The sequence below is a fragment of the Cucurbita pepo genome, chromosome LG11 (genome assembly GCF_002806865.2).
Source record: "Cucurbita pepo subsp. pepo cultivar mu-cu-16 chromosome LG11, ASM280686v2, whole genome shotgun sequence".
In the NCBI taxonomy this organism is placed as follows: Eukaryota; Viridiplantae; Streptophyta; class Magnoliopsida; order Cucurbitales; family Cucurbitaceae; genus Cucurbita; species Cucurbita pepo.
In genome coordinates, this window is record NC_036648.1 from 7,250,864 (window position 1) to 7,277,880 (window position 27,017).

Below are 27,017 nucleotides of genomic sequence, written 5' to 3' on the forward strand. Positions count from 1 at the left end.
CTAGTTTAGCCATTGACCTAAACTAGCTTATCGAGCCCCAAATAGAAGAATACCCTTTGTATTAACTCATGGGATCGAGAGCGACATAGATGGCTAACTACCAGAAAGAGAAATCAAGGTCGATCAAGCTGCAAATGGCAAGTGAGATTCTAGACAATGACCATTGTATATTATGTTAACTCATCGTTCGATCCTAACATATATGTTGACGTGAAACCATATGAGTATAGGAACTAACTCTATTAGTGTGCTCAGTTTTACATTATTTTGTTATAGACATTCAACCATATCAGAACATATGACACACAATTTGACGTCTGTATGAAATCTTATATGTACGTCAACTTGAATAGAGATATTTAGGATCAATATCTTGACATGTACTGATTAGGTCGAAATTTCGTATCTAATCTTATGTTAAAATCAGTGTGTGTTCTTATCAAATATTACGTTCAAAAGAAACTTCATATGGACTGTCACGAAAAGACCTAACAATTTGGTATCATTTTATCCATTTTATATTAATTTTTTTTTGTTTGTAGTGAAATAGATTTTTAAATTATTATTACTATTTCTTTTTTTTTTTTTGTAAGTATAAGGTATTTGCGTTAATTTTATTGCAGGTTTGGTTTTTATTTTCTCAGAATGTTTGGGATATGTTCGTTCAGCGTACATGAAAGATAGAATAATAACGAGCAGTAGCCTGAAACAGTTTACCGAGGGGTAACGACATTGTCTTCTCGATTAACACGTATACGAAGAGTGAAATAAATTTAGTAGGATTATAACTATCAAAGATAGAGATGTATTTGTCTCGGTTGCATAAAATGATATTTCTAATGATATATATATATTTTTTATATATACATACACACATACTGAGACGGGATAAGGGTTAGGGGTTGAGACGGAAACAGGGACGGGAATGTAATTACCATTTCCGACCCCGTTTAGCTTAACAAGGAGTAATTCCTTCCCGCTCCTTCTCGATTTCCTACTTAGTCATCAATTTAAAAATAAAATATTACGTTATAATTAAATTTGGTAATTTTTATTAATTTTTATTTTAAACGACAAATCGTGTCAACACTTTTGACACCATTAGTTGGGCTGGGTCCAGCCCAGACAAAAAAGCGTCCTAATGCCACCAGCGACCGCGCTTTGACATATGACGACACGTCGGAATACTATCACGAAGCGGGCCGGATAAACCGAGTGGGCTAAAACCGACCCGTTACAGCTCATCGACTGTTTCTCCTTTTTTTACGTCGCTCTGTCTTCCGTTTCTCTCTCCCCTTCTGCTTAAGTTTGCTTGAAAATCGGTGAAAAAATTTCCAGTTTCTGGCAATGGCTGACGACGAAGTGGAGCTCAGCGACGAGCAGAAGAAGGAAATCGCGAAGTGGTTTCTTCTAAACGCCCCCGCCGGTGAAATCCAATTCGTCGCCAAAGGTAATAAATTACAATTCGGTTCATGTAGATGTTTATTTTTGGATATACATTTTAGACAATCATTTCCGGTGATTTTTCTTGTTCGAATTATGAATTTGATGTTTCGTGGTTATCAATTTTCAGATGTGAAGAAAATTTTGAATGACGATAAGTTGTACCATGAGGCAGCATCTGAAGCGTTTCCTCAGTACAACAAATCACACATGATTTCCCTCGAAATGCCTGGCTTAGTTGGAGATGTAAGTTTCTTATACCGCTACTCATTGTGAGCTGCTACTTTCCTTGCGAATAAGGTTGGTGAACTAGTTTTGTCGATTCGAGATAATTGTAGTGAGTGGCGTGAAGAGCCTGCACTTTGTTCTCATTGTATGCTTCGGGTTTGCTTTCGTTTTATTTAAATTTCAAGTAATTTTGGCATTGATATGCTGTTTTATCTCGGGATTTAAATGGAACACTGTCCCGCCCCATCCAAGTAGATTCAAAAAGTTCACAAACCGTTTAGTTGTAAAGATTTCGTGCATATCTAGCTAAACAAACTGGTATGGATAGTTGGGCCAGTAGATGGTTATATACTTATTATCTTGACACTACGTTCTAGGAAGCTTGCAGATTCGTTATTTTGTTTTCTTTAGTTTCTCAGTTTGCTCATCTGATGTGAATTCAGGTGATTATTACACCATTCAATGAGCTTGAAGAAAACGAGTTCCTTGACCCAAGAACTACACAAGTTGCTATAATTGATAATATTAAACAGGTAAGGCTCCAATCTGAATCAATCCCAGAATGGTAACCATTTTACGGATGTAAAAAGTCCAAGTGGCTGAGATAGATATTGATTTTCCCTTTCTTGAGACATGGAGAAGTGAAGAAATCATGATCACTAGATTGACAATAGAAGTAATTAACTTATCGTGGGAACTTGAATGTATATTATTTTGCTCACCATTTCTTAAGATTATTTCCGTGCTCATTTTTAGTTGATGTTCCGTACCTTAGAGCATTTTCTATTGGTTTAGTCTGTACTAACAAAATCAGAAAACCTGTTTAAAAATTTAGACTAGGTTGTTAACTACACTAGTATTTAGTATCCTTTCATGTCTTCTGGTTTATTCTACAAATTTTGTTGATTTTATTCAATTTATGGAAATTACTTACCTCCATGCATCTTCCTCCCCCTCTTTCTTGGTCAATTCAGCTTTCTAAGTTGTTTTATAATTTCATCTGTTTTTGTTCACATGGTGTTTAATTTGCACAGGTATGTACTGCAGTGAGACCTGCTATGGATGAGGAACTTCCTTCTGCATATGTTGAGGATTTTCGGTAGGCTTTACGACTAGTTTGAAAAACTGAAATTTAGTAACCATTCTTATTAGAGATTCATATATGAAATGATTTGATGAACGCGAGTCTTAGAATTTTCAGCACATGTAATTATCATGGTTTGACCATAGGGCCTTCTAAACAATAAAAAGCTACAAAGCAATGAGTTCAAATTATGACGACCATTTATTTAGGATTTAATATCCTATGAGTTTCTTTGATAACCAGATCTTGTAAGGTAGGCAGCTGTCTTGAAAATAGGCGAGATGCACGTAAACTGACTTAGGACATTCACCAATATTTAAAAAAAAAAAAAAAAGGTTAAAAAATCCTAAATCCAGGATATGTGATTACTGATTAGGTGATAAGATATTGCCCCTTGGAAGTGAATCAGTTTCTTTCTTGTACTAACCTGTCTAAAATTTCTCTTTTGTTTAACATTGACAAAAGCGAAGTCTGTTGTGTTTAACAACAAATATATGCACTTCTATAGCATAATTGTAAAGTAGTTTGAGCCATGTTTCAGAGTATGCAGAACCATAAATTCTAATATTTTGTCTTCTGTACAATATGCTTAGAGTCTGGCAGCATCCAAGTTAAATGAGAACCCTACACCCAAAATTGTCTCGTATTGGTTCTCCCTGAAAGCTAAACTAAAACCATTAAGTACGAATGTTGAAGAGAGTATGTAAATAAACTATGAAACCGAATGAGACCGGCTAAAGTAAATAAGCCTCAAGATGTCTATGTATAACGATCAGTCTTTTTCTTTATTTTGTATTCTGTGTTATGGCAGATGTGCTGTCGATGAAGAAATTGCTCGATATGTCGGTGAAGCTTATCCTAAAGGGGTCTGTTCAGTTTACTGTGTAAATGGAAAAGATGCAGAGGGACCTGAATCTGATTTTGAGCTTGCTGTGGTTATTTCTGCTTCGAGACATAGCCCTCAGAACTTCTGGTGCGTGCACAGTCATCAGAATATAACTTCTTGACTTGTTTGTTTGTCTTCTCCTATTCATCTTCGTCGTTGTTTTTTTCCCTCTTCCCTCTCTTCGTTGAGATGTGTAAGGTGTGGAAGAATTAAGTATTGTCAAGTGTATGTTGATTTTATTTGTAGTTGCAGAAAATGTGATGCTTTTGGTTCATCTGTTGCTGATGACATTTCAGTTCATTAGTGTTGATGAATTCATTGTGCAGACTTCAAATTCAACTCCCTTTCTTTGATGTTTATTTCCATTCTTGTGCAGTAATGGAAGTTGGCGTTCCACATGGAACATTGAGTTCAAGAGTGATTTTCAATCGCTTGAAATAAGAGGGAAAATGCAGGTACTTTCTGTTATTTAATTCAGGTGCACAACAGATTTGTGCCTATCTCTCTCATTTCTTGGATTTGAACTTTTTTTTAGTGTTACTAAAACCTCAAAATTCCGTCCTTTGGGGCTCATTTCATCTTTACTTTCTTCAGGTTGTTGCCCATTACTTTGAGGAGGGAAATGTTCAATTAGATGCAAAGCATGAATGTAATGATTCAACCATCCTACAGGTCATTGCTAATTTGAAAGTTTTCTTTTTAATGAATATTTTTGGTTAGTATTGTTACCTTTGGAGTCAAATGCTTGATTACTCTTGTTGTTTTTTACATTAGTTTGTAGAGCATTGGGCATCCCAATATGCAGTGCAGCATGGTCATGAATAATGAAATCTTTGTTTGATAGTATGTTCTGTTATGCCATCAAATATTAGTCTAGAAAACATTCTTGTAGTCATATAACTTAAGTTTGTGATGCATTTTCTCTGTTTGTCCATCAGATGTTTTTATTTTTCTTGCCATACAGGGGTTTGAATTTCTTTTCAATTTGTTGAAATTTGTTACATTCGTTTCAGGCTCCTGAAGATTGTGCAGTTGCGATAGCCAATATTATTCGTCATCACGAAGCAGAATACTTGGCATCTCTTGAGGTTCTGCATCTATCCATTACCATTATTGTTTATTGGGTTTTCTAGAATGATTAACTAATGCTTGTATGGTTGACAGACATCCTATTCAAACTTGCCAGATACCACCTTCAAGGTACTCTTTTTATTGGGTGAAAAGCAATTGCATTTCAAGAGCATTCCATCGGTTTTAATTCTGTTTTTTTATGACAAATGAATTGTTCATCTATTATCCCATTATCTTAACCATCTAATCCTAGGAAAAGTGAAGTGGGAGAATATATATATATATTTTTTTCAAAAGATTGATTCGAAGAAGTGGAGAAGATATTTTGATCTTTATCTTTATCTTGTTTTCACCTTGAACTTTGAATATAATAATAATAATAACTGTATAAATATTCTGTCAATTCTTTAGTGGCTGGTTGCTCGATTGGAGCATTAGTTGTATGCATACAAGACTGTCATTTGTCAATTTCATCAACTTACTATAAATTTTAACCGACAATTTCTCTGTGAATTTGAACGTTTTTGTTGTCAATCATAAGCAATGTGCAAATTTGAAGTTACTCATAGATTATATGAGAAGTGGTTGTATTTTCTGGCCACAGTTTTCTTCTTTGTTTCATGTCTACTCCTGTGGCTTTGTTTGGCCCAGCATTGTCTTATTACCTCTTATCCTTAAATTGACCTTGTGAAAGAATGGGGGAAATGCTGTTATTGATGTAGTCTTGCTACTATGTGTTGCTAGAGATTTTACCTTTGTGGTCTTAATTGTCCTATGTTCTCAACAAATTCATTAATTATCTCGGATCTTTTGTGATGCATTGTAGGATCTTCGGAGGAAGCTTCCCGTTACTCGGACCCTATTTCCATGGCATAATACCTCACAATTCAGCTTAACAAGAGACATTGCTAAAGAACTTGGAGTTGGAAAGTAAATGCACAAACATAAAGAAAAAACAGTAGCTTTGTTCACTCTTACAGGTAAAACAAAGATACAAATCTCATTCCCCTTTGGTTTGCTTCCTAAATCACTTAATTCTGCCTTTGGAGTTCCTTCTTGTTTGTCCTTTCCTCGAGATCGCTTCCTTGTTTCGATGTCTTCCTTGTAATATTCATTCTTGTGAGTTGTATAGATGCAAACGCAATGGGATGCTACTGACTGTAAGTACTCATAATTTGTAAATTGAAGGTTATATGCTCTGTTTTATTGCATTTGATTCTAAAATAGATCATAAGTGTTGCTTCTTCTTGTTCTTCTCACCTTCTATTTGCTGTTTTTTTTCCCTTGCTTTAATAACAGTCCATCCATGCGTGTCTATTAAAAGTTCTCTCCCTTATTTAGAAGTTCCTCCATTATTGGTTGCCTTGATAAATTATTTTGCCCCCCTTTTTATTTTATTTTGCAACCCCACTTATTTACCACTATTATTGTGATTTTTATTATTCATGGTCCTTTCTCTTCTGCTACCCTACCCATTGATAGGTAGGTGAGATTCCACAATGAAGGGAGGGGGAAAAATAGCTTGCTTTGTAAATTATTTTTATAGGTTTTTGTTTCTATATTTAAAATTGTTTTAAGAATTGTGGTTGAGTGTTTTGTGTTATTATGCAGATTGAAGTTGTTATTCTGAAAGAAATAACAACTTTATTTGCGTTTGAAATTAAGTCATTCATGCTGTGGAGTTCCAGCAGCTAACATTTTCTCTTTAGTCTTCTTCCTCTTGCATTACCTTTCAAAGGATTGTTTAGAAGCCAACGGACGATCCTTACGATCACATAGAAGCCTCAAGAACTATATGTGGAAAGACTAGTGAAAGGCAACCATTGAAAATGTCCCCCACATATGCTTTTAAAAGCTTTTAAGGTGGTTTTTTGACATGTGTGAGGTGGGAAATTCTCTCTTTATCCTTGTGTGTTAAAATAACACTAACGCCCAAAACATTTAATCCTTTGCATTTATAGCATCTGGTCTGATTTGATTCTATTTGGAATTGACTGAAACGTGGAGATTTGATTCTATTTGGAACTGACTGAAACATGGATTGATCATCGAATGTCATTGTCAGGTCCTCAATCTCCATTTGGATTTTATATAATTCATCATTACTTAATGGGAATCTTTCTTTTCCATTATTCAGTCAAATACTTGATACTTGATCCTTATACCGAGATGATTTACTCAATCACATAATCCACATATATCTAACTAGATTCATAGCCTATGGTAGAAAGAGGTATATATTTTACATCTTCCCTCCCTTTCACACTCTTCTTTCTTCTCCAACTAATTGATTCATCTTTTTACCTTCCACTAGGCGATCCAGTGTCTTGTAGCTTTGAGTCGTAGACTCGCCTTGCTGTTGAGGTAGTTCATTAGGTTAGTCGGGTGAGCTTGAAGCGCACCTTGGTGTTGAGGTACGAGTAATAGTTTTTTGGTATTTTTTTGGGAGGGTCCTCTATAAAGAGTTAGTTCATATGATAGTGTCTTTGCCTTTCCATTTCTCGGCTTGCCAGTAATGGTTCGATTCGTTGGCCCTGTAATGTCTCGTTGGCAAGATATGTCCCTTGTTATGACTTGCTTTTGACTATGAATTGCGCCATTGTGGCGTGGAAGGACGTGAACAAATCGGCTACGTAGAGAGCTTTAGACCCATTGTGGGAGTCCTCTAGGGTTTCTCCTTCTCTATGCAGGGGAACGTTGGCGAGACGCAAGGGGTCTCAAGTCTCCTCTCCACAATTCGACTATCGTAGAGGGATTTTGACCCATTGTGGGAGTCTTCTAGGGTTTCTCCTTCTCCTTGTAGGGGAGGCGAGACACAAATATCCAATGTGTCATAATCTTCCACTTTTCACGAGTAGAGATTAAACTCTTGACATTTAGAATGATAATTGGTGTGTTATCTATATTCGGGTAGTCTAAAATGAGATTTTATTATTAGCCAACATAAAAATATTTTATATAGTTGATAAAGCTATAATCAAATTGCATAATTCAAATTATCTCTTCCCGAGTATCTAAATTATTTTTAAAGAATTTATAAATGATATTGAACATAATTCAATTTTAAAAAAATTTTGACAATAAAATTTATAATTTTTGGCTCATTCTTCTTAATTTTATTGATTTGTGAGGTTCAAAAAAAAAAAAAAAAAAAAAAAAAAAAANACTATATTCCGACTGTTTTAAAAAATTCAGATTTTCTGACAAAATTAAATATCCTACTTTTAATGAAACAAAATCTAAATTTCAATATTTCATTTTTAAAGTAGTCCTTTTAATATAACTTGAGTTTTTTCTTTATTTAGTTTTTGTACTTTTTAAATATCTTAAAAATAATCCACGTGGTTAGTTTATTATTGATTCTTTCTTAAATAAAACCTTCCATTTATAAGTTTTAAAGTTTTTTTTTATTACTTAATCAATTTAATAAAAAGTTAATTTTAAATGATTAGATTTACTCAAAATATAAAAACTAAAATTTATATTTATTTAAAATTACGCAATTGAAAAGAAAAATAGAACATAATTCAAAGTGCATTCAAATTTATATATTTTGTATAGATTATATTAAAGTTTATATTATTTGTCCTCTCTATATTTTAAAATATTATACTTTTAAAAGGTGATATTATTTATATTACATCCACTATTTATCTCATTTTCCTCTATGAATGTTTAATTAAAAGAAGTAAAAATATAAAAATCATTTTAAAACCATTAACAAAAAAAATATACCTTCGATGAAAGTGTTTCATATTGATTAATTTAAGAGAAGCGTATGAAAGTGTCCTACATTCATTAATTTAGGGAATAGTCAAGAATAAACACTTGAGTGGTGTTCACCTAAAGTGTTATAATTACAACTAAATAAAATTAGTATTTAAACCATGAAATTAGATTCTTCTTGAAGAAACAAGAGAGAAAAACCCGCCCCGCAGGAAGAGGAACCCGCACTGCCGTACGATCCCCCAAGAAATCAGGAGCTTTCAGAATTCCGAGCTTTCCTTGTCCATTTCTGATTCTCAAGGAAAGTCAACTCTACAAGAAATCATTGGAGTTCATGAATGACGGTAACAGTCAAAACGAGATTTCTGAACCTGTAAATTCCTTTTCCCCCTTTCACAAATCAATCATTGGCCGTCGTTTCAGCTTCAGCTGAGCTAATCCACTTCAGTTTTGCAGCTCATTTCGATGGAAGAAATCAAGTCTGATTCCACTCCTCAGCACCGCCTTATCTCGGTGGAGTCCGATGCTGTGCTATCAAAACCAGTAAAATCGAAGCGTGTTGCGTCGCTTGATATCTTCCGAGGTCTCACCGTCGCGGTACTTCTGTTCTTCCACCCCTTTTTTTGTTCCCTTTTATTGATTACTGGATGCTTTGGTTATGGATGGTGCCAGAGGGTTTTTATTGGGTTGTATTAAAGAGAAGAGTTAGTAAGAACAATCTTTCTTCCAAACCCATTTTCAATGTCTGTGAGCAATTTTGATGCAATGTTATTAATAGTAGGTTTTCCTTAGTTGTTAATGTTGGATGAAAGTCTCAGTTGCTAGGTGTTCACCCCCTTCGGGGTTCAACCTCCTTGTTGGGTACATCACCTGTTGTCTGGCTCTAATACCATTTGTAACCATCCAAGCCCACTGCTGATATTCCTCTTTGGGCTTTCCCTTTCTAGCCTCGCCTCAAGGCTTTAAAACGCCTCTGCTACGGAAAAGTTTCCACACCCTTGCAAGGAATGATTCGTTCTCTTCTCCAACCGATGAGAGATCTCGCAATTTTGACCTACGGTTTGGTGCCATTGTTGAAGGAACTGGAGTTGAGTTCTCATGATCATAATCAGACGGAATTTGCATTTGTCTCTTGGTCCTTCAGAGCGCTTGTGTGATGTCCCACATCGGTTGGAGAGGAGAATAAAACACCCTTTAGAAGGGTGTGGAAACCTTCCCATAGCAGACACGTTTTAAAGCCTTGAGGGGAAGCCTGAAAGAGAAAGCCCAAAGAGGACAATATCTGCTAGCGGTGGATCTGGGTCGTTACAAATGGTATTAGAGCTAGACACTGGACGATGTGCCAGCCTTCTGGCTATTCTCCAAGGGGGTAGACACGAGGCGATGTGCCAGTAAGGACGCTGGGCCCCAAAGGGGGTGGATTTGGTGCCGGTCCCACATCGATTGGAGAAATGAATGAGTGCCAGCGAGGACGTTGGGCCCCGAAGGGGGGGTGGATTGTGATGTCCCACATCGGTTGGGGAGGAGAACAAAAACACCCTTTAAAAGGGTGTGGAAACCTTCCCCTAGCAGACGCGTTTTAAAGCCTTGAGGGAAAGCCTAAAGAGGACAATATCTGCTAGCGGTGGATCTGAGTTGTTACAACTTGGACAATAGTAGAATTGATAATCATTTTTTTGTAGAACTCTATGATTACTCAAATATCATGTTGATGCTCATATAATTAATAAAGAGACCGTTGAGCTTTCTAATGCTTGGTATTTTATTTATCAGAGCTTTTTAATGTTAATGGTGCTTGTAGTTGATGATTTTGGTTGATGATGCGGGGGGAGACTGGCCTATGATCGGTCATGCACCATGGTATGGCTGCAATCTTGCAGATTTTGTGATGCCTTTCTTCTTGTTCATTGTTGGGATGGCCATTGCACTCGCACTGAAGGTTCAACTTCTGTTAATAATTTTTTTTTGACAACATGTATTGGAGTATGTTTTAACAGTGCTTTTCTTGTTCCTGGTCTGGTTTTTTATTTATAGAGAATACCAAACCAACTTATGGCCATCGAAAAGGTCACTCTTCGAACTTTAAAACTCCTATTCTGGGGCCTTCTATTACAAGGTCAGTTTTGGCTCCAACTCTCTTCTCTTAGAGCAGTGCACTAAAGACTGAGGTGCAATCAGCTAAAGTTTCCTTCTTGATGTCATGTTTTGTGCTTTTTATGCGGAAATCGATGGGAAAACTCTTGTTTCTGTGAATTTTCTTTATCCTACTGCCATCTATCTGACAATCCAAGCACGAAATGTTTGACACGTTGCAATCATGCTGGGAGTCCCTACGTATGATGGTAGAGAGGGTTATTGTCAGACTAGAAATGGTAAAAGTGTATTCTAGGAGGGGCAAGAAAGTTGTGTGAGAATGTATTTAGGGATTTAGGTTACATAATGTATTGGTAGGGAAGATTGGTATTTGAGTAGAGAGAGTTTCTATTAATCTTTTGGGAACAAGGAGGCCCTCTTGAATAGGATTGTGAGATCCCACATCGGTTGAGGATGAGAACGAAACATTCTTTATATGGGTGTGAAAACCTCTCCCTAGCAGACGCATTTTAAAAACCTTGAGGGAAGCTCGGAAGGGAAAGCCTAAAGAGAACAATATCTGCTAGCGGTGGGCTTGAGCCGTTACAAATGGTATCCGAACCAGACACCGGGTGATGTGTTAGCAAGGAGGCTGAGCCCCGAAGGGGGGTAGATTGGGGGGTCCCACATCGATTGGAGAAGGGAACGAGTGCCAACAAGGACGCTGGGCCCCGCAGGGGGTGGGTTGTGAGATCCCACATTGGTTGGGGAGGAGAACAAAACATTCTTTATAAGGGTGTGAAAACCTCTCCCTAGCAGATGCGTTTTAAAAACCTTGAGAAGAAGCCCGAAAGGGAAAGCCCTAAGAAGACAATATCAGCTAGTGATGGGCTTGGACTATTACGGGCCCGAATGTGTCTTAGGTTACCTTTTGAACTTTCGAAATCTTCCTCCCGGCATAGTTTATGAATAAGTACCTATCAGTAATCCGTTCGAGTAATATGAAAATTGAGGTTCTCTCAAAAAAAAAAAAAAAAAAAAAAAAAAAAAAAAAAAAAAAAAAAAAAAAAAANACAAGACCAAGCAGCTGGATTACTCTTTGGGATAGTTACAAGGATATATATATTTTAGTGTCTTCATTTTTTTCCCACAGTCATGATCTTCACTGCAAAGTGATAAGTTAAGGTCTCACCTTTTGATTCTGATAGAATCACCGTTATCAGTTTAAAGGCTCTTATTTATTGGCATTATATCGTGCAATATCAGTTTTTTGGCTTAACAAAACTCGACTTCGGGTCAACTATTTTGTTTAGGTGGCTATTCCCATGCGCCCGACAAACTGACTTATGGTGTTGACATGAGAAAGATAAGGTTATGTGGCATTCTCCAGGTATTTTGATATTGAGATTTGTATTTGTTAAAATGATTATAGAAGTTGCTAATATATATTTTGAATCATCTTTTATAGAGAATTGCTCTAGCATATTTGGTTGTGGCACTTGTGGAAGTACTTTCAAGAAAAACACAAGCCAGTGGTCAACCATTTAATCACTTTTCAATATTCAAGTCATACTTCTGGAATTGGTAACCACTTGCACTACTATTGATAAGTTATCTTTAGGTTTAGGTTGAGGATGGTTGGGAGGGAGTCCCACATTGGCTAATTTAGAGAATGAATGAGGCCATTTGGGGAAGCCCAAAACAAAGCTATGAGAGCTTATGCTCAAAGTGGACAATATCATACCAGTGTGGAGATCCGTGATTCCTAACATGGTATCAGAGCCATGCCCTTAACTTAGCCATGTCAATAGAATCATCAATTGTTGAATAAAGAAGTCGCGAGCCTCGAAGGATAGTCAAATGTGACTCAAGTGTCGAACAAAGGGTGTACTTTGTTCGAGGACTCTAGAGAAGGAGTTGAGCCTCAATTAAGGGGAGACTATTCGAGGGCTCCATAGGCCTCATGGGAGGCTCTATAGTGCACTTTGTTTGAGTGGAGGATTGTTGAGGATTGTTGGGAGGGAGTCCCACATTGGCTGATTTAAGGAATGATCATGACTTTATAAGTAAGGAACACATCTCCATTGGTATGAGGCATTTTGGGGAAGCTCAAAACAAACCCAGTAGAGCTTATGCTCAAAGTGGACAATATCACACGAGCGTGGAGATCCATGATTCCTAACACTTTATTCTTTTTTTTTTTTTTGGTTGCAACGAGGATGATTTTTCCTTCTTAAATCGCAGGCTTGTTGGAGCTTGTATTCTTATTGTTTACTCTGCTCTCCTTTATGGAACATATATTCCTGATTGGCAATTTACTGTCACCGACAGCGAGAGTGTTCATTATGGAAGAAATTTCACTGTAAGTTCCTCGTGATCATCAAACTTATTTCAAATCACCATTGGTTCTTGCAGTCAATTTCTTCAATTCACTTCACAGTGTTTTGTTTCAATGACAAGAGTAATTCCAATTTTTCCTTTCAAGTCTATGATTTGCTGAATCTAGATGCTATTTATTGAAAGGATTTTCTTGCCAAAGGCTAGGATGATCTATTCTAAGCTATTACCATATCAAATTTAGGTAGCTTGTGGTGTAAGAGGAAGTCTGGATCCTCCGTGTAATGCCGTGGGATATATCGACAGAAAAGTGCTGGGAATCCGTCACATGTATGCACATCCTGCTTGGAGAAGATCTGAAGTGTGTAGATACGTTATTTGCATCTCATAAGTTGATGACATAAACTTTTGATGGCTCATAATATTTGACACTGTTTAAGTGCTGCAGGCCTGCACTGAGAATTCTCCGTACGCAGGGCCTTTCCGAGATAATGCTCCGTCATGGTGTTTTGCCCCGTTTGAACCTGAAGGAATTTTAAGGTCTGTCATGCTGATATAATTCAATGCTATGGATTCTGATTTATTTAAGGATTATAGATTATTCGATGCTCGTTTCTGAGTTCTTCCATAATCGTACTAGAATATGGTGTTTTTGATGGAAATAGTTGGCACTTGAACATATCAGATGGGTTTGCTAGATAGAGAAAATGGAACCTTAAAACGCGTATGCTAGATAGATATTGTCCTCTTTGGGCTTTCTATTTCGGGCTTTCCCTCAAGGTTTTTAAAACGTGTATGCTAGAGAGAGGTTTCCACACCCTTATAAGGAATGTTCTGTTCTCCTCTCGAACCGATGTGGGATCTCACAATCCACCCCTCTTGGGGGTTCAACGTCCTCGCTAGCACACCGCTCGGTGTCTGGCTCTGATACCATTTGTAACATCCCAAGCCCATCGCTAGCAGATATTGTCCTTTTTGGGCTTTACCTTTCGGGATTTCCCTTGAGGTTTTTAAAACGCATTTGCTAGGGAGATGTTTTCACACCCTTACAAGGAATGTTTCGTTCTCCTCTCCAACCGATGTGAGATCTCACATGAAATATGCTTAGAAATACTGAAATTCTATTTATTTTTGCAGCTTCATAGCAACAGAGAATTGAATGAAATGAAATGAAATCTTGAAAAGAATTCCTACTCGTTTCTTATTTATGAGGAACTTTTGATAATGAACTATCTGCTTTTGTTCATTATAGTTATAAAACTAGATTATTTTGAACTTCATCAAGGGTACACATCCTTGCAACTGCAGCTCGATATCTGCCATTCTGTCCTCAATTATTGGAGTGCATTTTGGGCATGTTCTAATTCATTTTCAGGTTAGCTCTCGTTCATTTGAGCTGTTTGATTCGAGCTTTGTTCTAGTTTGATCCCTAAATGTAACCTTTTCGTTCCGATATTTTAGTTAAATCTTCCAAAACTCCCTTGTTATTAGTGGCTGGTAACGTCTTTTTTACGTCACATATTCTATTTAGATGCGACGGAGAGACGATGTCCTAGTGATTGTATAAAGTATAAGAATGCACCGCATGAGAAACTTGCAAGAATTTGGTAGTCATAGGGATGTTTTGGACGATTCAACCAAACTACAGTGATTATAGTTGAACTTCTAAAACTATAAGGATAGAATTGAAACAAAGCTTGACATGGAACTAAATGCTAATCAACATTTTTGCAATTCCTTGTATGCCATTTGACGCTGCCTATACACAGGATCACTCAGCTAGGCTGAAGCAATGGGTTACTATGGGCTTCACTCTTCTTATTTTAGGACTTGTTCTTCATTTCACTCATGGTGTGGCACATCATCCAACTGTCAAATCTGTGCAACTTTTGCTGTATTTATCTTCGTTTATTGCAAATAACAATATGCGTCTTTGATCGATGCAGCGATTCCATTAAATAAGCAGTTATATACGTTTAGCTATGTCTGTGTGACATCGGGAGCTGCAGCATTGGTTTTCTCAGTCTTCTACGCTTTGGTACTCTTCTCTTCTTTAAACTACTTTTCAGTTATGTTCCCGCCTTACTTCAGTTGTTTTTAAGAATAACAGTTTTGTGCTTCTATGCATATGAAGTTGTGAGATCCCTCATCGGTGGAGAGGAGAACGAAGCATTCCTTATAAGGGTGTGGAAACCTCTCCCTAGCAGACACATTTTAAAAACCTTGAGGGGAAGCTCGAAAGGGAAAGTCCAAAGAAGACAATATCCGCTAGCGGTGGGCTTGAGCTATTACAAATGGTATTAGAGCTAGACATCGAGTGGTGTGCCAATGAGGACGTTGGGCCCCCAAGGGAGTGGATTGTGAGATCTCACATCGGTTGGAGAGGAGAACGAAACATTTTTTATAAGGGTGTGAAACCTCTCCCTAATAGATGTGTTTTAAAAACCTTAAGGGGAAACCCAAAAGGAAAAGCCTAAAGAGGACAATATCTGCTAGCGGTGGACTTGGGCGGTTACAAATAGTATCAGAGTGAGACATCGAACGTCAGCGAGGATGTTGGGCCCCCAAGGGGGGTGGATGAGCGGTGTGCCAGCGAGGGTGCTGGGCCCCCAAGGGGGTGGATTGTGAGATCCCACATTGGTTGGAGAGGAGAACGAAGCATTCCTTATAAGGGTATGGAAACCTCTCCCTAACAGACGAGTTTTAAAAACCTTGAGGGGAAGCCCGAAAGGGAAAACCCAAAGAGAACAATATCTGCTAGTGGTGAACTTGAGCGGTTACAAAAATAGTATCAGAGCCAGACACCGAATAGTGTGTCAGCGATGACGCTGGGCCCCTAAGGGGAGTGGATTGTGAGATCCCACATCGGTTGGAGAGGAGAACGAAGCATTCCTTATAAGGGTGTGGAATCTCTCTAATAAACACGTTTTAAAAACCTTAGGGGAAAGCCGAAAAAGGACAATATCTGCTAGCAGTGGGCTTGAGCTGCCACAAAAGTTCTTCAACTTGGTTCCTTTCTTCACTATATTGATAAAAGTTTCGCTTTTCCCATCGAGACAGGTTGATATCTGGGGTTTGAGGTACTTGTTTCTACCATTGGAGTGGATTGGGATGAACGCGATGCTCGTGTATGTTATGGCAGCTGCTGGCATTTTTGCAGGTTTCATCAATGGATGGTATTATGAAGACCCCCACAACACACTGGTCTGTTCTGTTCTTTGCTGTTTAAACAATAACGTATACCATCTTTTAATTATATTGGACAAAGAAGATTTAAGGTAGAAAAGTAGCATAGCAAAGGACCAACATGATTGGTAAAAGTTCTAGAACTGAAATAGAACAAATTTGAAAGTCTATGGACTAAAACGAGATTTAAACTTTGTTTATATAATCACGAGTTGACAAATGAACTCGAAGTCCAGTTTTTGTTTCTCGAGTCTGTTCTAATCCATTATTATCTGTGTAACATATCCATGGCAGATCTATTGGATAAAGAAGCATGTTTTCATTGGAGTTTGGCATTCAAAAAAAGTGGGCATTCTCTTGTATGTGATCTTTGCAGAGATCCTGTTTTGGGGCCTCGTCTCCGGGATCTTGCATCGGTTCGGCTTATACTGGAAGCTGTAAGATAGTTTTCTTATGTTCTTGATGCCAAAAGCATTGTCTGTTCATACAGATTGTCCTCTCTGTGCTCGGGATCGTCTCTGGTATCTTGCATCGGTTCGGCTTTTACTGGATGCTGTAATATAGTTTTTTTTTGTTCTTGATGCCAAAAGCTTTGTCTGTTCATACACATTGTCTTCTCTGTGTTGGGGCATCGTTTCCGATATCTTGTGTCGGTTCGGCTTATAGTATTTTGATTGTTCTTGGTGCCAAAGCTTTGTCTGTTGTGGTCTGAAAGGAATGGTTGAACTGATTTTCTGATGTATATTTAGAATGTTTCAGCTTCTCTATCTTGTTCATCAAGCAAGCAGAATAGATATTGATGGCTGATTTTGATACTCTTCATGCTTCTCTAGCAAGGCTTTCAATGGTCAGACAGGTAGTGGAATTTCTTTCCCATGTAACGGCCCGATCCAGATCCACCGCTAACAGATATTGTTCTCTATGGACTTTTCCTTTCGGGCTTCCCCTCAAGGCTTTAAAACGTGTCTGCTAGAGGAAGGTTTCCACACCCTTACAAATGGTATCAGAGCCAGACATCGGACGTTGTGTCAGCCTTCTTACTGTTCCTTGAAAGGGGTAGACACGAGACGGTGTGCCAGTAAGGACGTTGGGCCCCAAAGGGGGGTGGATTTGGGGGCGGTCTCACATCGATTGGAGGAAGGAAAGAGTGTCAGCGAGGATGTTGGGCTCTGAAGGGGGTAGATTGTGATGTCCCACGTTGGTTGGGGAGGAGAACACTGGGCCCCAAAGGGAATGGATTTGGGGGTGGTTCCACATCGATTAGAGGAAGGAAAGAGTGCCAGCGAGGACGTTGAGCCCCGAAGGGGGTGGATTGTGATGTCCCACATTGGTTAGGGAGGAGAACAAACCACCATTTATAAGGGTGTGGAAACCTTCTCCTAGCATATGTGTTTTAAAGCCTCGAGGGAAGGGTAGCAATTGATTTGGGCCATTTCATAAAGAGTTCAACATTAATATTTTTTTTAAAATTTTAAATATTATTACGTCTCTGAAAATTTTAAACCGTCTAATAAGTCTCGAACTTTCAATTCTATCTTAGTCGAAATATTAAAAAATTATAATAAACTTTCAATTTTTTTTTAATTACGTTTATGGACTTCAAAAAGTTTTCTAAATTTATATATATATATATATATATATATATAATTATTTTATTAGATATAAAATTTAATTTTACATTTAATAGATTAATTATTAATAATTTTTTTTAAAAAATTAATTAGGTCCAAAAATTGAAGGGAATTATTACAAATATGGGGAATATTTTGGAGACAAATATAAAAATTTCACAATAATTTATAGTTTCTTTCTGGCAAAGGCCCACATTTATTACAGGCCCAATTGTGGAACAGGTTGGCTCGTTAAATTTTCAGCCCAATTGTGAAATCCTGAGGCCCAATAAGTTATCGGCCCAATTAGCTCTCTTCTAATTTCTTTCTTCGGCGACAAGTTAAAATCTTCCATTTCTATTCTTTTCTTTCCCTTCTTCCTCTCTCCATCTCTGCTGGTCTCGTGTAGCTTTGTGCAATTTCTGCAACTCAAACTCCATTGAGTTTCATCCTAATGGCGACAGCTATGGTTGAAGATTCCAATTTCGAAGACGATCAGCTTGCTTCCATGACCACTGACGACATTGTTAGGGCTTCTCGTCTGCTTGACAACGAGATCCGAATTCTCAAGGTCCTGAATTCTTCTTTACTGTTTCAATCATGTACTGTTCAACTTTTTTAATGTTATGCGTGTATACTTGCGTAATCTTGGAGTTCTTTTCGGTCTGTTTTGTTCTCTTGTTTCAGTTACTGAAAAATAAGCTCTCCTGTCTCTACCTGTTTATTTTTCTTCTTCAGCGGCGTTATTTAAGTAAAATTTTCAATAAGTAGTGGAGATTTCTGATTTTTCTGATTGGTTATTGGAGTGTAGGAAGAGGTGCAAAGAACAAATCTGGAGTTGGAATCAATCAAGGAAAAAATAAAGGAGAACCAGGAGAAGATTAAACTCAATAAGCAGCTGCCTTACTTGGTCGGGAACATTGTCGAGGTATGCTGTTGCCTTGTTATGCTCTCAAACTAATCTCTCAAAATTATTTGTATATGCGTTCCACTTCGTTCTTGTAGCAAACACCAGGTTTACCTTTTTTAAGTCAGGCTCCGGGATGGTTACGTTTTGTATATGAAGTGAAATCAATTATGTCCTTGCGTCTTGCGAAGGCTGGTGGACTTCAGTTGTTTTAATGTTTTTATTAAAATACATGAACTAAACAGATATATTCTGGATTCTAATATTTATGTGAGGTTTGGTTGGAGTTGTTTCCGATATAGATATTCTACATCAACCCAAGGAAATGCGTGGGAGAAAGTTCATTATTTAATCTTTGAAGTGAATCTGTGGAAAGTGTATGAAAGAAAGGACTAATAGCTATTTCATAGGTGGTCGGGTGATATTAATATTTATTTATGCTTTGTTTTCAGTTTTCTTGCTTCTATTCCTGAGGCAAAAACTTCGAGTAACTTGGGATTTTTATTACGTAGATTCTGTGATAAAAGGTGATCTTTTGAAGTTTCTAGTATTCATGGTTTAGAGATTTATGCTGTCATTTTTCTTAAGAAATTGCTGCGTCTCTTCCTTCAATTTTCCATGTAATGGTGTGTTAATCATGGATGTGTTACTGTGACTTTTTATTCTACACCCTCTTGGAACCGCGGTTGATGTGTTACTTTTAACGCTTGTAAGGTTGATTTTGTCTCATTTTAAGTGGGCAAGTTGGTTTTGTTGAGAATTGGTCCACATTCGCTGAATTCTGTTCTTTCCTCCCTATTGATTTTTCAGATTTTGGAAATGAACCCTGAAGATGACGCAGAAGAAGATGGTGCAAATATTGACCTTGATTCACAAAGGAAAGGAAAGTGTGTTGTACTGAAGACATCCACTCGCCAGGTTACCGTAACCAGATTCTTTTATGTGATCATATTATGTTCTCCACTGTTCTTACTGTCAATGATTTTACGTCAGTAAAATTTCTTCAACCACAATTTAGGTTGGAATCAATATAGTGTAATATTTTGTGATTTAAAAGTATGATAAATTTCTAACTGATTGTGTTCACTGACTCGTACTGTCATGCTGAATCATAAGATATGATAATAGCATAAAACGGGCAAGACGGTTATGATTATCAAGATTTCGTCAGTTTGATAGTCTAGAAACATGATGTGTTTGCTAGAAAAGTCTCAGTCCTCTTATTGTCCAGAAATTGGCAAAAGATGTATTAAACGTTAGTTTTTCTTGGCTGCAGACTATCTTTTTACCTGTTGTTGGACTTGTGGATCCTGATAAATTAAAGCCAGGTGACTTGGTTGGTGTAAACAAGGATAGTTACCTGATTTTGGATACTCTGCCATCTGAGTATGATTCTCGAGTGAAGGCTATGGAGGTTGATGAGAAACCTACAGAAGACTACAATGACATTGGAGGGCTGGAAAAGCAGGCACTTTCAGATACTTAATTTTGTCCACTAGTTCATTACTTTGCAGGTCATATTGGATGTCATTTTTAATTGATCGTTACATTAATGGCACAGATTCAAGAACTCGTAGAGGCCATTGTCTTACCCATGACTCATAAAGAGAGGTTTCAGAAACTAGGAATTCGTCCACCTAAAGGTGTGCTTTTGTATGGACCTCCTGGCACTGGGAAAACTTTGATGGCACGTGCATGTGCAGCACAAACAAATGCTACCTTCTTGAAATTGGCTGGCCCACAACTTGTTCAGGTACAGATATGCTTAGGGAAAATAGTTATTTGGTCAAGAAACCTCAGAAACTTATCTCTCTTACAACTTTTCTTTGCATCATACTATATTAATGAAGCTTAAAGGTTATTTTTGATGTCCCTGATTCAGTTGAATTGGCTTCATGTGGTTTTTGTACCCTTTTATTTCTCTTTCCTTTTAGTAGACATGTCTATTAGCAATGTAACTTGGAATTATCGCAGATGTTCATTGGCGATGGTGCGAAACTTGTTCGAGATGCTTTCCAGCTTGCAAAAGAAAAATCCCCCTGCATCATTTTTATTGATGAAATTGATGCTATTGGAACCAAGCGATTTGACAGGTCTGTTAATGCTTTCCCCTTTCAGTATATTCATAAAATTCTCGTTCATTTATTTATTTATTATTATTTTTTGACTGCAGCGAAGTAAGCGGAGACAGGGAGGTGCAACGGACCATGCTGGAGTTACTCAATCAACTGGATGGGTTTAGTAGTGATGAACGCATTAAGGTTTTTCTTTTGTTCCTTCCTTGAATTATTTTGATATCAATAGTGCTGTGGTTCCACATCAGGGTAGGGTGAGGGGTTTATGTTGATTTGATCAGCATTTGACTTCTAAAATCTCTTGGCCTTTGGGGCTGTTTAGTATTTCATGATGTTTCATTTTCATTTTCATTTTACTAAATTAGAATTTTTATCATTTCAGGTTATAGCAGCAACAAATCGTGCTGATATTCTTGATCCAGCACTCATGCGTTCTGGTAGATTAGATCGGAAGATTGAGTTTCCTCATCCAACTGAAGAAGCCAGGGCCCGAATCATGCAGGTTCTTATGCTTATCTTATGTTTTTGTGTTGCTTCTTTTTCAGTTTTTTCCCAGAAATTTCCATGGTAGCAAAAAATTTCCCTCTAAATCTTTCAATTTTGAAAATTTAGAGGACAAATGAGAGAGAACTATAGAATTTTAACCTTTTTTTTAGAATATAATTTCTTAATCTACGATGAGCTAAGAGGTCTTCCTCCTCTCCGCTTTGCCCATGTTTTCCCGTGTAGTATGTATATTATTTATTTGTCATTTCATAATTATTATAAAATACAATTTTAGATCCACTCGAGGAAGATGAATGTCCACCCAGATGTCAATTTTGAAGAATTAGCTCGGTCCACTGACGACTTCAATGGTGCACAACTAAAAGCTGTTTGCGTTGAGGCCGGCATGCTGGCTCTTCGCCGTGATGCAACTGAGGTGCTCACTCTCTCTCTCTCTTGTACACGCACACACATCCTTAATCAACATATAAGGGTGCTCTCTCTCCTCATGCATCTTTCTTCCTTCTAACTTGGAAAATATATCAATTTTGTGGCTGCCTCATCATAATAACCGTTGGATTATTCTATATGCCTCCTAATAATTACTAATAATTACTAGATATAATTTTGAGGCGCATCTACCATTTTTCTCTCACACATCCAGTAGATAGCCACATTGTGGCCAACTCTTTAAGTAATTTATGAACCCAAAAGTTCCGAAGGTGTTGGATTGAAGGCCTATCGAAAACCCTTGATGTCTCTTGGAATTGGCGTTAGGATATTCACGAAGTTAAAGGTTATCAAAAAGAAAAAGAAAAAAACTTTCAAGATTATATCTAATAGGTTGTTGGACTTTGAAACGTGGCTAATAGATTATTACATTATGTCCAATAGGCTATGAGTTTTCAATTTTGTGTCTGATCCTTTACCTATTGAATATTTATTTAAAAAAAAAAAAAGATAATTAGACACTTTAGAACTTTGTTTGACATTTCAATTTTGTGCTAATGCATTTGTGAGTTTTAAAGATGTCTAAACAATAAGGGACTAATTAAACACGACATTGAAACTTTAGGGACCTCTTAGATGCATCGAACTTTAGAAATTTGTTAGACATAAGCTTGAAAGTTTATCGAGTACTGAGTTGAATTAAAAAAAAAAGAAGGGATGATGAGGGTTGCAGTGGTTGAATGAATTTGAAGAACTACCGATCATTTGATCCCTTTTTCTGTGTTTTGGTGGAACAATCAGGTGAACCATGAGGACTTCAATGAAGGGATCATCCAGGTTCAAGCCAAGAAGAAAGCAAGCCTGAATTATTATGCATAGAGCTACTGATGAAGACCGACAGTTGTGGGGTTGGCACTCGAGAGAGAAATGAAGTTTTAAGCGAGACGTTTGTCAACAAAGACCCGAGAGTAGAAGCTCAAGTTTCGTGCAGTTCGTGCTCTACATTTGGATGTATGATAGAAAGATGGCGAGGCAGGGAGGTTGATGGAAGCGCGCCTCCTCTAAAGATTGTTCGAGTTTTTCATTAGAATTAGTTTGTTGTCTGCTGTGAAAACTGAGAAGCATTTCAATCTTTACACCACATGACAGAATTAGTTGATTGTTCTGTGTTGTTAGAAAGCTTCTATAAGAGTTTACATATGAGAGGCTTCTACCGGAACTGCTAATTCTAAACCACATATCTGACGCCAAATAACTTCATCATGGTAAGAGCTTGTTTGAATTTTTTTTTTTTTTTTTTTCTCAGAATTATAAATTGTACTGATTGCTCTTCCTCTAAGCTCGGCCGCTCGACCAAACTTTTCGACCATACTCGAGGCCAAACGGTGCTCCAATCGCCGTGAACATAAGCTTCAACAAGTACAGTTGAGCATGGCTATCTCGAGTCCTTCCTATAACCAAACTCTCTAAAACTAAACTTAACATCGCTCAAACCTACTTTCCTTGCTTAAATTGTCCTCAACCACGCCTCTCCATACGAAAATCGGCGAAAAATTGGGGATATGGGTGGATTTTCTCCCTTGTTCTGCCTTATCTCTTCTATCACGGGCTCTTATGTATGATTGATGTCACAATCATACTTTTGTAGTAGCGGGATAACTATTGTGCGACACTTGTTCTAACCTAGTGAACAAGTGAGCCAGGTGAAATACAAATTTCGTGCACGATATCAACATATGCTTGAACCTTGGGTCACGTTTGTGAGAAATGTTTTAGAAAACGTGTGCGAGGAAATACGTTAAAAACTATTTTAAAGAAAATAATGTCATAAACTAAAAGTAACCCAACAACAACCGTTTTGATAGCATATAACCTACGTAAGAATTGACAATCAGTCATATTTTCCTTTAGTATATTTTGAGACATTTTAGCCCTGGACATCAAATTACAAGCTCGATATTACATTGAGGCACCTAATCGAATGGGTCAAACGGGCCAAAAATGGACTCACCATGCGCTGTCATGCATTTCTCACGTGAGTAAGGAACATGTCTAGGAAGGGAGATGCGTGTCCTCGACTCGACATGTGGAGGGCAGCGATTCTTGTGTGTGACACTTACCTCTTGGGTTCGATCTTTGGCAGGCATAAGGTGTTCTCTTAATCTTTTCTTCACAAAACATGGCATAATCGGTCGGGTTGGATTGGGTTCCTGGGTCGAACTGGCAGATCCGATCAATGGAGATGGGTCCGTTTGCTCTGCGGGTCTGCATGCACCAATCAGACAACCGCATGATTCCTCACTCGGCCAGCTGTGCTTCCTTCCTCTTTAGCCGACACGTGTCTCTGTCGATGCCTGACACATGTCACCTCCTTCTCCAAATGCACGTTCACCTGCATAGTTAAATGAACTTTGCCATTAGCTTGCTACTGCATGTGAATTGAAGCTACACGATATGCCCGAAGATTGAAATTATTTACTACTGCATGGGACTTGGAGATTAAAAAATAATTGTAAAACTATTTGTTACTGTATGTGAATGGGGAATTGACAATCAAACTCCGGAACTTACTTTGACAATATTTTGGTTACATTTGATTTTCACTAAACTAAGATGTTTTGCTACAAATGATGCTCATTCATGATGACGTGTCTACGTTATATGATAATGCTATATGATGTTGTATGATATTCAATAATATTACATGATGACATTATATGATGATGATGCAAAAGAACATGACGATGTAAGATGTATGATGACGAGATGACGTAGTACGAAATTATTGCATATTAAGATGATGTGCATGTATTAAATGTTATAATGCATTATGATGTTTATTTTTCTAAGACACAACCCTAGTTAATGTTAATGATGATGAACGTATAAAGGCCAATACATGCATGTTAGTTAGAGTAATATGTGAATGGGTAGAGGGTTGTGTCATAAAGATGATTTAAGGATGAAAACTATATGAACCTCATGCATTTTGTGTTACATATATATCGGATTACTTCCCCATTTATAATGATGATACTTAGGGGTTTACTGACCTCCGAGCATCAATACGAATAACTAGCTCGACTATGATTAGGGGGGGTGTGAACCACCTAGGGATCTACACTTGCACGTGTGGGTTGTGTGTAGAGAGTACTACACATCCAATTTTGTTCGAACTGGAGGTCACTCCTATGATAATTTATCGAAAAGTCCCTAGATCATGGGTTGTATGTGTTTGCATTCCCTAACCCCAATAGTGGGGTCACCGTTACTTCTATTTCAGGTAAAGACAAGACATCTCTGTAGGTTGTCGATGACACTACAAGTAGAGATCATGACACGTGCATAGGATAATAGTATTTCAATTTTAGACTTAGGTTAGAGTATGATGTTTTTACTTTTTAATGTTTTATTTAGTATTTTTTTATGTCATTTTAAAGATGTTTTTGAATACGTAAATCCATAGTAGTACTTTATAATGAAATTTTAAATGTTTAATTTAACATAAAAGCATATGTAATGATGACAATAACGACTTTAGGTTAGTAGAAATCTAGGGCCGTTACAGTAATTCATAAAATTTGGGCCGTTACAGTAATTCATAAAATTTTCATTTATTTAAATGTAATCTAACCTAAATAAGTTAATAATTCAAACTCAATTTTTTTTTTTTTGGGTTTTTAAGATTATGAAATTTTTTTGAACATCTTACAATATCCTCATAGATATTTCCTAAAAGTAAGCTACTCAAAACTAAAATCATCAAAGATAAAAATAGATTAGAATTTCCAAAGATTTAGGAAATTGAAAAACAAATGAAAACCCTTTTATTTTCCCAAAAGGATTGGGAAAAGATAGTAAGCTATAAAACCAAACCTCTTACCCTTCCACCGTTCAACAATTCCAATTCCAATTCAAATTCAGAAGTTGTTCAACAATGGCGGCTTCCACCAAATCTCCTTCCTCTATTGTTCTTGCTGTTCTTCTTGTTCTTCTTTCAGTTCTTGGCTGTCCTTCATCCAAAGCCCATCTGCTCAAAACTTGTATGTTCGACGCTATTTACTAACTCGGCGATTCAATTTCCGACACCGGAAATCTCATTCGTCAAAACCCCAACACCCCATTTTCTAATCTTCCTTACGGTGAAACGTTCTTCAACAAATCCACTGGTCGCTGCTCCAATGGTCTTCTCATGATTGATTACTTTGGTATCCCTTCCTTTTAACCTTATATTGTACTAATATTGTGAAGAAGCCCCCAAATGGGTGTCTAATGATATGTCTTATTGCAGCTTTGGACGCTGGACTTCCCTTGGTGAACCCTTATTTGAACAAAGATGCATTGACAAGGCATGGAGTGAATTTCGCAGTGGCTGGTTCTACGGCTTTGTCTTCTCAACTTCTTTCTCAAAACCAAATCTTATCTCCGCTCACCAACTCTTCTCTCAACCAACAACTTTATTGGATGTTCTCTCATTTCAACTCCATTTGCTACAATCAAAGAGGTTTCTAATTTCTCTCCAATTAATTATATTTTCTTTTATATATCTTCATTTTAATGTGTATTTTGTTTGGTATCTTATAGATTGCAACCAGAAATTAAGGAATGCTTTGTTCTTGGTGGGCGAGATCGGTGGGAACGATTATAACTATGCGTTGTTCCAAGGCAAAACTATTCAAGAGGTGAAAGATATGGTGCCCCAAGTTGTTCAAACCATAAAAAGCACCGTTGAGGTAATTTTGGGTGTATATTTAACTTCTTGAATTAGGGTTTTTTTTACTTATCTCTAACGTTTTTTGTGTGCAGAAAGTGATAAGCTACGGAGCTACTCGAGTTGTTGTTCCTGGAAACTTTCCAATCGGATGTTTACCTATCTATCTCACCGGATTCCAAACCAATGATACAACTGCCTACGATGAACTTCATTGTTTGAAAGATTTGAATGGCTTGGCTACTTATCACAATGATCAAATCAAGCAAGCTATTGAAGTGCTCAAGAGAGAGAATCCACACACCATAATCGTATATGGTGACTACTATAATGCATTGTTGTGGATCCTTCGTCATGCTTTTACCCTCGGTATGGTTTTCTTAACTNGTAATCGTATATGGTGACTACTATAATGCATTGTTGTGGATCCTTCGTCGTGCTTTTACCCTCGGTATGGTTTTCTTAATTATTATTAGCTTAATACAAAAGAATTGATATCTTAATCATTCATGTTTGTTGTATTTAGGGTTTGATGAAGCTTCTTTGCAAAAATCATGTTGCGGGATTGGAGGAAACTACAACTTCAGCCTCATGAAGATGTGCGGAGTTGGTGGAGTATCAGTTTGTTCAAATCCAGATGAACGTGTTAGTTGGGATGGAATCCATTTGACTCAAAAGGCTTACAAATTCATGGCATATTGGCTCATTCACGACATCTTTCCACAACTTCATTGCATTGTTTGA

At 37.3% G+C, this 27,017-nt stretch overlaps 3 protein-coding genes and 1 pseudogene across 5 annotated transcripts; all 4 read left to right on the forward strand.

Moving 5' to 3' along the window:
- The first annotated feature begins 1,294 nt into the window (after nucleotides 1-1,294).
- Nucleotides 1,295-5,957, forward strand: LOC111804752 (F-actin-capping protein subunit alpha-like). Its single transcript, XM_023689534.1, has 10 exons — nucleotides 1,295-1,450; nucleotides 1,574-1,689; nucleotides 2,115-2,204; nucleotides 2,706-2,770; nucleotides 3,567-3,728; nucleotides 4,018-4,096; nucleotides 4,236-4,313; nucleotides 4,655-4,729; nucleotides 4,806-4,841; nucleotides 5,539-5,957. Exons 1-10 carry the CDS (start codon nucleotides 1,348-1,350, stop codon nucleotides 5,644-5,646), a joined length of 912 nt encoding a protein of 303 aa, XP_023545302.1. The 5' UTR covers nucleotides 1,295-1,347; the 3' UTR covers nucleotides 5,647-5,957.
- A 2,666-nt stretch (nucleotides 5,958-8,623) lies between these two features.
- LOC111804734 (heparan-alpha-glucosaminide N-acetyltransferase) lies at nucleotides 8,624-16,849 on the forward strand. 3 transcript variants are annotated; one of them, XM_023689505.1, is made up of 14 exons: nucleotides 8,624-8,811; nucleotides 8,887-9,035; nucleotides 10,240-10,377; nucleotides 10,473-10,554; nucleotides 11,825-11,901; nucleotides 11,980-12,095; nucleotides 12,756-12,873; nucleotides 13,093-13,209; nucleotides 13,297-13,388; nucleotides 14,157-14,223; nucleotides 14,618-14,699; nucleotides 14,795-14,886; nucleotides 15,909-16,052; nucleotides 16,329-16,849. In XM_023689505.1, exons 2-14 carry the CDS (start codon nucleotides 8,904-8,906, stop codon nucleotides 16,473-16,475), a joined length of 1,404 nt encoding a protein of 467 aa, XP_023545273.1. In that variant the 5' UTR covers nucleotides 8,624-8,811; nucleotides 8,887-8,903; the 3' UTR covers nucleotides 16,476-16,849. The 3 variants fall into 3 exon arrangements, with proteins under 3 accessions (XP_023545273.1, XP_023545272.1, XP_023545274.1); XM_023689504.1 differs by having other exon boundaries at nucleotides 8,895-9,035; XM_023689506.1 differs by lacking the exon at nucleotides 8,624-8,811 and having other exon boundaries at nucleotides 8,918-9,035; nucleotides 10,212-10,377.
- A 1,142-nt stretch (nucleotides 16,850-17,991) lies between these two features.
- On the forward strand, nucleotides 17,992-22,848 carry LOC111804737 (26S proteasome regulatory subunit 6A homolog). Its single transcript, XM_023689510.1, has 10 exons — nucleotides 17,992-18,215; nucleotides 18,456-18,572; nucleotides 19,362-19,469; nucleotides 19,828-20,019; nucleotides 20,113-20,304; nucleotides 20,526-20,644; nucleotides 20,725-20,812; nucleotides 21,009-21,128; nucleotides 21,408-21,548; nucleotides 22,364-22,848. The coding sequence occupies exons 1-10, from the start codon at nucleotides 18,099-18,101 to the stop codon at nucleotides 22,439-22,441; spliced, it is 1,272 nt and encodes a 423-aa protein (XP_023545278.1). The 5' UTR covers nucleotides 17,992-18,098; the 3' UTR covers nucleotides 22,442-22,848.
- Nucleotides 22,849-25,499: 2,651 nt separating this feature from the next.
- On the forward strand, nucleotides 25,500-27,017 carry LOC111805558 (annotated as a pseudogene).